The 9013-nt window shown below is 38.1% G+C and overlaps 1 protein-coding gene across 2 annotated transcripts in view; it reads left to right on the top strand.

The window, feature by feature from the left end:
• The first annotated feature begins 1654 nt into the window (after positions 1-1654).
• The window catches only part of LOC149083561 (uncharacterized), a 69218-nt gene continuing 61859 nt past the window's right edge, over positions 1655-9013 (top strand). For both annotated transcript variants that reach the window (XM_089234077.1, XM_089234076.1), the window contains exon 1: positions 1655-1870. In XM_089234077.1, the coding sequence (XP_089090203.1) occupies positions 1831-1870 (40 nt within the window). In that variant the 5' untranslated portion in view covers positions 1655-1830. The remainder of the gene's footprint in view (positions 1871-9013) is intronic.

Here is a 9013-nt window from a genome sequence, read left to right as displayed (position 1 = left end):
TTAAAGCCTGATTGATGAGATTGGTATATTCTAGATTGGATAAACTCACTTCCAGATTCTATCACATACAAGACAAAAATTACTCTTTGATTATTTATATAAGGACTATTACGATTACAGACTGATTATCTGTGGATGATGCTATATGATCACAATTTTTACTCCAGATTATTTATTGTATATATGTATATCATTGTTATTTTCACATAAATTAATAAATTTCCGGATACACCCAACCCCCGGGAAAGCTTCTATATCTCTTTGAGATGGGAAGCGGGGTGTGTCCGGTCCTTCAATGTGATTATGTATAATACTATAGTGTAATTGGTGAATTTGATAAATATGAATGAGAGTCTATTATGTGAGATCAACCTCTAGTCGGACCCCGATCAAATGAAAAATTTTTCGATCTTGGCCCGGTATAATGGCACATACATGCGTGAATTATCATGTATAGTACGATTTATTATGTTTATCAACGAGGTGACTCTTGGATATTGTGAATAATCGTCGGTAAAAATGATTAATTTACGGGAAATTTATCAAATTTACCAACGACGCTTGGGTACTATGCATAATCGTCGGTAAAAATGATTAATTTTGGGAAATTTATCAAAATTCCCAAGATGCTTGGTAAATTTGCATAATAACCGGTATAATTACCGCATTTATCACATTTACCGTAACAAAGACGTCATCAAATTATAGTACGATTTATCATGTTTATCAACGAGGTGACTCTTGGATATTATACATAATCGTCGGTAAAAATGATTAATTTAGAAGAAATTTATCAAATTTACCAACGACGCTTGGGTACTATGCATAATCGTCGGTAAAAATGATTAATTTTGGGAAATTTATCAAACTTCCCAAGATGCTTGGTAAATTTGCATAATAACCGGTATAATTACCGCATTTATCACATTTACCGTAACAAAGACGTCATCAAATTATAGTACGATTTATCATGTTTATCAACGAGGTGACTCTTGGATATTATACATAATCGTCGGTAAAAATGATTAATTTAGAAGAAATTTATCAAATTTACCAACGACGCTTGGGTACTATGCATAATCGTCGGTAAAAATGATTAATTTTGGGAAATTTATCAAACTTCCCAAGATGCTTGGTAAATTTGCATAATAACCGGTATAATTACCGCATTTATCACATTTACCGTAACAAAGACGTCATCACATTATGGGAAGAAAAGAAAAATCAGTCCAATTATTACCAAAAAAAACAAAAAAATTGCATTTTCCTCGTTTTTATGGAAAATCCGTCTGATTTGGTTGCGCTTTTTTTCTCCAGATATGGTTGACATTTACGTTTTATTTAAAGCAATAATGGAAGAAAGTGAGAGCAAAGAATGATTCAAAAGAAAGAACGAAGAAAAACGTCATCCTCTAACTCTTTTTTTCTCACAAGGAAGGAAATAGTGAGTTTTATATTTCCCTATAAGGACTTCACCAGACCATTTTTTTTTCTTCCCCATTTTGAACATTTATTTTTGTCGCCTCCTCCCCATCCGAGGCCATGCAATGAACGAAACACGAGAGGCGTCGCGTGGGTTTCGCTAAAACGACGCCAGATGTCGCCCCGCAACTCGGATCAATTTTCTTCAAAGAGTCACTGCGAGGAGGCCTCATCTTTTTTTCCCTGGCATTCATTTAACCAGTCGACTCCGTGCCGCGAACTTATTCGGACAAGCGACAACCCACTGCTCATGTGTTATCCGGTTTGATAAGTGATAAACAGAGAAGTGATTCATTTTATTCCGATTTTTATCGCATTTTAAGGAATCTACAAAAACAAAATAAAAAAATGCCGTCACCTGATCACGGGTCAGATAAAAAGACTAAAGGTAAATATTTTAAATTTTTTTCGTAATTTAGTTAATTAATGTCTATCAAATTAGCAGATGGGCCAACGGGGCCACCTAGTCAAGCCATGGGCTCCGCTAAATTTTCAGTTTCTCTCTCTCTTAGTTCCTATTTTAAAAACTTTTCGCTATTGACAATTATAATCAGTGTTTTGCCGTGAAAAGGACCCTCCCCCCCCCCTAATAGAAGGGAGAAACTGAAAAAAGGAGGGGAGGCCTAAATTAGTTTGGGGGCATATCAATGCATGGGTTTACAAGAGCATGGTCCAGGCAGGTCCGTCTTTAGAGCATCATGGGCCCGCCGGGCCAAGTGATTTTTCCGAGGTCCTACCTGGTGAATTCTCGAAAATTTGAACTGGTACTCATTTTTTGTGAGGTCCCTCTTTGCTTGAGGTGCCCGGGTGGGGACCCCCATGTGTTAAGACGGCACTGGGTCCGGGAGGGTCTTTTGGTGAATGTGGGGGAGGGGGTCTCTGATCACTTTGCACAGTAATTCATATCAACAGTGTGAAACTTGCAGAGGTCTAAACACACATTGCTCGGGCCCAGGATTTCTAAAATGCCTCTATTTATACCTCCCTGTTTTTAACCCTTCGAGCGTATTGACATATATCTGGTCCCCTTAAAGGCGATCAACGAAACATTTTCAATCCCAGTCGTGGGACTCACTAGCGCAGGGCTGGGGCTCAGATTCTAGAGCTGACTAGCCCAGACACGACAGAGGATTTTTTTTCCCGCATTATCCGCATACTAGAAAGCCAACGTGGTGGTGGTGGAGAGATCAGTAAAAAATCTGTCTCGGGGGATGGAGGTGTGCGCCTGAGGGAAAGAAACCGCAAGACTTGTACTTCTGATATGTATAAAAATCGTAAGAATTTCAAGCTGTGGCTTTCTTCAGCAATTAAAGCCAATATGAGATAAATGTTAAATATATTGTGATTCCACACACACACATTGTGCTGTCCAGCACACTTCATCCCAATCATCCCGTCGTGCTTATTATGAGGTAGTATCGACACTCCCTTCTCTCCCCATCGCAATAGGGAAGGCTGACAGGACTCTATACCATTAAACAAAGAATAGCTTATTACAGGGGTGGCCAACAGCTTGCCCGTAAAGTGATTTTGTGCGGCCCGCGACGAGGTAAAAGTACCGAGAAAAAATTAAATTTGTGATCATTATTTGAACTATCGGTTCTAACAGCAGATTTCTTGATTAACACAAACTGCTTTGTGCGATCTTTCCGCAAACATGTTGTTCCAAAAAATAGGATTTTCAAAAAATCAAATTACAGTCGAATCCCGTTTTAACGAGTACCGTTCTAGCGAAAATCTCGTTTTAACGGACACTTTCCTAATAGAAGATAAGTTTATATAGAAACAATGAAAAAAATCTCGAATTCCTTTTACGAAATTTCGTTATAACGAAGCGATTTCTCCTGTCACTTGGAGTTCATTATAACGGGATTCAACTGTATTGTTTTCGGCAGTAGATGGCATCGGAACAATCTCGGATGATGTGTAATCTTGGATGAGTTGACCATATGACTGCTATTTCCCGTGACATTCCCGTATTTTCCCGTAATTTTGTTCCTTTCCGACTTTTTTTCACGAAATTGACCCAGTTTTCAATGGAGCAGAATTGAATTTTTATATTTTGCTGACATCAAGAACTAAAATTATTTTGCCAGCTTATGAATTATTTTATGTTAATTATGAATAGGCGCTAACATATTTCTCGAAAAAAAAAATACATATATTGGGAGAACACAAATACGGAAAACAAGGAAAATTGCCAGGTGTCACCAAAAATGATGCCAAAAGAGGGAAAGCTTGGAAATTATTATTGAAATAACCGAGAACTTGTCGAAGGCCGTGATTACTCGGTAAAAGTTTGATAAACGTTCTTTTATAAAACTTGAAAAACGCAACCAAACCCTTATTGGTTACATTCGAGCAAATGTAACCAATAGCCTCAATGGCTGTTTTTTTTTAAAGTTTTGTAAAAGAACATTTATCAAACTTTTATAGTGTAATCCCTGCCGAAGACGGAAACGCACTATTGTTAATCGCAGTGGATCAAAATGGATTTTACGAAAAACACGCTTAACATGACAATTATGGGAGATGAATATTCATATTTACAGTCATAATTATCGTAACATAATTTTTAAATTAAGATAATTTTTATCCGTGATTTAAGTAAACAATTATTCAAAGAAATTGATATTTTCTGGGTATTATGCCAAGGTGAACTCTGAAATATACGGGATTAATACGTGCCATTTTAATAAGAAAGTTGGGACGGCTAAAATTACGGGAATGGGAAGAGAAATACGGGTCATCTCGTCAATCTGATTTTGACTATGAATAGAACATCTCCCAAGCACCCCCTTGACCTTGGGTTGACCAAGCACCCCCTTTTTTTCGCTATACTGTATAGCAGAAAAAAATCTTCAACCTTTTTGCAGTCTCGAGCACTGCCTCAACCTATCATCAAGAGAAGAGCACCGTTACAGCAAGTTTGACATACGAATGCACGAAATCTGGATGATTTGAATCCTTAAATTTGCAATTTGTACAAGGTGTTTAATTGGAACGTTGACCAAGTGCTCGCGAGCACGAAATTGTATACCAGCTTCGAGCACTCTGGGTACTTCAAGAAGCCCCGTGGTGCTCACGAACAACGGGTTGAAGGTGCCTGCTGTACAGTCCCGATAATTCGAGTCTCCGGATAATCTCGGTGCGAATTTCTCGAAAAATTCGTTTTCAAAAACTCTCTTTTCATCCAAGAAAAATTTCAATTTTCGCGTGATTCTTCCCCACGAATGCGAGCAAATCCAGAGTTTAAAGGAGGTCTTGATCCCTTGCTAGGGATTTCTGGTGGATTCTCAAGACAGGTCTTTATACTAAATTTAGAGATAAAAAAAAATAGCATCTATATATCGGGCCCCCTCCCCCTCAGGGCTACAGCCTTTGTCAGCCTCCTTTTCGCGGAGTCCACGGGTCTTGGCAGTTGTGTAATGAATTAAGCTGTTGAATTAAGGGCTTATAATAGACACAGAATATATAGTTCCCCTTACGCAACAAACACGAATGTGCAAATTTTTGCGGATGAAATAACTTGTGAATTGACGCTTAAATGTTCTCTCTAAACTTAAGTAGCAAAGTAAGGGATTGATAAATAAAGAATAAGGGATAAATACAGAAGTAATCCAACCCTCTGATACAAAGAAAAAAGTTGTTTGCACATGTTGATACGTGTGAAGAAGGCCAACATAACATAATCTTCTCCACACTTATTTTAATTTAATTTAATTTTTATTGCACTACATGTGTAGTTCCCGTATCATGTAAGGGTAAAAATAATTAATTAGTTTTATGAAGAGAAAAAGTGTTATAAAATTTGTCCATATTTATCAGACTTCTCAACTTTATTTGGAGATTATGCATAAGCACCGGTAAAAGTTACAAATGTAGGGAAATTTAATGAAACTTTCTTTATCGAGACGATTGATGATCATGCATAACCACCGGTGTATCACTTTTACTCAGTAATATATAGGAACCAATTGCGACCAAAGCCAAACTACGTATATATATGAAAGTCGTACAAACGAGGCTCTACTGTTTATCGTACCTCCCCAATAGCGGATAAAAGTTTTGGTTCCATGGTTGTCCGTTATCGAGAGGTTCTACTGTAATTTCTGAAAATTAATATGTTAAGAAGATGTTTCCGGGTTTTGCGTATAAACAAAAATACCTTACATTCCTAGATACATCATAAGGAATTTAGCGCATCTTGATTGGTCGCAACGAACCATTACGTCACTCACAGTGAAACACTTGGCGAAATTTACATTTGGCGATGTTCAGTGGTATTTTTTTTTTCTTTTCTGTATCGTTTATTTTTTCCCGTGGTTGCAGGTGGATTTTTCGATTCTTATCTGCGAGTCGGCGTGATTCGTTAAAAAAAAATCTGACCTGAAAATCAAGTTTTTAATCAATCAGCTCCGACTTGCAGAATCGGAAACCAGCGCGTGCACTATGTTTGTATCCTTAGAGCAGGTTTTGAGTGCCACGTGCAACGTGGAAACGCTGATTGGTTAGAAAAACCTGAATTCGGATTTTTTTTTAAACCAATCAGCGCTGATTGGAACAAGAAAACTAAAAAAAAAAAGAAGTTGGGGGGGGGGGGGGGTCCCCGAAAGGCAGTTGCTTTGAAGGGACCTAACGTTCTCATTTTGGATAACATCTTTTTCGGTTTTTTCTCGACATACCTGCTAGATCAGCGTTTCTCAACCTATAGTCCGCGGACCAGAGGTGGTCCGTGACGATGGCGTAAGTGGTCCGCAGGCAGACTTGATAATTCAATTCTAACTGGATGGAAAATTAATTAATTGTTGTAATCGATATTGTAGTAATATCTATATGGATTCACAAATAAAAATTCTACCTTCATACTTAGGTTCATTATACCTCATGAAGGAAATTCCGATCAGGGACATAAGTAATTTTCATCCTAAAAATGCAATTTACGACAAATTTGCTGATTACTGCAAAAAGGGGTAAAGGATGGAGACGTAAAAGGTTGCTATACAAATCACAGTAAACAAAAATTTAACTTAAAAAAACATTCAAATGACGTGATTACCGTAAAATACCGGACGTCGCCAATATTTCAGATATTTTACAGGCCCTTGGATTCAGAAAGGTTGAGAAACACTGTGCTAGATGTTTCAAATTACTAGAGCTCGCAATACTTCGCATGTGCGCATATCCACCTTCATTTATGTTTTTCATGTATAATCAGTATCTTATTTTAGAGAGGCACCATAACCACCATTTTTACCGACCTGCAACAACCAGGCTTAAATTTTGTAGCCATGACCAAGACTCCCGAAATTGACCAAATTCTATTTTACACAAACCACACACACATAATCTCTTCCAATCTTCGAAGGCCCCCCTATCTGGGCCCGTTTGCATTCCCACAATCAGCCCTTTGGCTCTGGGAATGAGGGAAAAACTTAGTTGCTGGTCTGGTCGAACAGTTAAAGTTCTCAATTATTATATCATTGGTCACTTCTATGGGTGCACGGACTCGTTAACATTTTCCCGCTTATTGGAAAAGTTATATAGCATGATTTTTTTTTCTCCGCGTTTCGGAAACCAAATTTGAACTAAGTTCTGGTCAAAACGAGCTCGGGCAGTGACGGCAGTCACTTTCTTGCGACAGAGTCTGGGTGTCTCGCGGTTTCTCTAGTGACCGTAGTCCCTTGGTGGGAGAGACAAAATTCAAATGAAGTTGTCATATGTCCCGTGCTTAAAAACAGGAAGAGTTGGTAAAAAAAATGTAAACTTTCCTCTGAGTCCAGCCTTTATTAGAACTACTTCAGACTAATGTTTTTTCCAGAAGCACGTGTGATGGTAAGTGTCATTCTCAGTTTAATTACTGAAGAAAGGGGAAAAAATGGTGTTTCCGAAATTTTTTTGACGTTATAGCGAAAGCTTACTAATTCCCAACTCGCTGTAATCAAATATTTTTTGCAAATTTAACATTGGCTCTGTGACAATCAATGACTTGCAAATCGCTCGTTATAGCGAGATTCTTGTTATAAGCCGTACTTACCTTGAACCTTTATTCGTATATCGGGGTGCCGTAGATGAGACCGGACTTTGCGTTAAAAATAACTCTTTTTGAAAGATAACTGGTGATATTAAAGAGTTTGTGAGAATTACAGTTGAATCCCATTATAACGAACTCCAAGAGACTTTAGAAATCATTTCGTTCGAACGAAATTTCGTTATAAAGGAATTCCAGGTTTAAGCATGGTTCCTATGTAAACTTATCTGAGGGATTAGAAAAGTGTTCGCTTAAACGAGGTCGCTGAAACGGTATTCGTTAAAACGGGATTCGACTGTATTCCAGGATGACGTAATGTTTTGGAAAAAAATCGAAAGCACCATCTCTCGAAAATTTTAGAAAGTTTCCATGTGGATCTAATGTGGATACATTTCGTTAAAGAAGTTAAAAAAAAAAATCCTTTAAATGTAAAAATCAATTTAAAAACTGAAAAATATATTTTTTAAATAAAGCGACTGTTTTTGTTATAACAGTTATATTAACTGTTTTTCATTTAAGTTAATATTCATTGTATAATAAAAAGGCATATATATCATTGCCTCAAAATTTCAAAAAAAAATTTGTGGAATAAAAATAATTGCACAACGTATATGGCTTTTCAAATAAAGTCCCGGGCTAGTTGAAGTTGATTCTACGATCTGTAGTGCGCCAATCTATTTGAATGCTGCCCCCACATGCAATTCTCTAGCAACGTTTCTCAATATTTTCGCCCATACGAACCCTTGAAATACCCATGTTGTACGGCCGGGGTTCTTGTCCTACGAGTCGCGACACAAATCGCAGGGACTTCCGAGAGAGACCACACGAATCCACTTACAGCCAGTTGTTCTTTATCTACGGGTCGCGACGTAAACTTGATTCGAAGGGGCTTCCGAAATGGATCGTACGAATCCACTCACAACTAGGGGTTGTAAGTGGCAATATATGGCTCTATCCAGCCACTTAGAAGCGACTAAGGGCTTGGTCAATAGTAGGTGGCACTGGCAGCAAAAAATGAGCAGTAGTGTATATGTGTGCTCATAGTAGTATATATTATAGTGTTCATTCACATAAATCAACACCATCTGGGGCATAAGTGTCTCTATAAAGCCATATGGAAGCAACCGGGTCTCTAGATGGCAAAAAAGTTTTTATCCCCAAAAAAAGTGACATAAATCAACAAGACAGTCGGATTTCTATCCAGCCGTTCCGAAGTGTTTGTGAGGGTCTAGGTAGCGGTCTGAGCAGCAAAATATGAGAGCAACGGTGTATCATTCATTCATATCAATCAGCAAGCAAGCTAGGGCATAAGTTGCTCTCATGTTTTGCCGCTCAGACCGCTTTACCTAGACCTTACAAATTCTCCCCACTTCAACATGTCAACTTCTTCTTCTTACTTGCCCACAAGTCTTTTCCACACTTTTGAAATCCCAGGCTGCTGTAACCGGCCCTTATGTGCCACTGGGTGCACTTGAAATTTTTCCCCTAGTCATTGGGTTC

This window comes from Pholcus phalangioides, unplaced genomic scaffold (assembly GCF_987345545.1).
Source record: "Pholcus phalangioides strain wild (caught in Gottingen) unplaced genomic scaffold, Ppha-v1.0 ptg000008l_1, whole genome shotgun sequence".
NCBI lineage: Eukaryota > Metazoa > Arthropoda > Arachnida > Araneae > Pholcidae > Pholcus > Pholcus phalangioides.
Note: the sequence above shows the minus strand (reverse complement) of the source record. Positions and strands in the feature narration are given on the sequence as shown.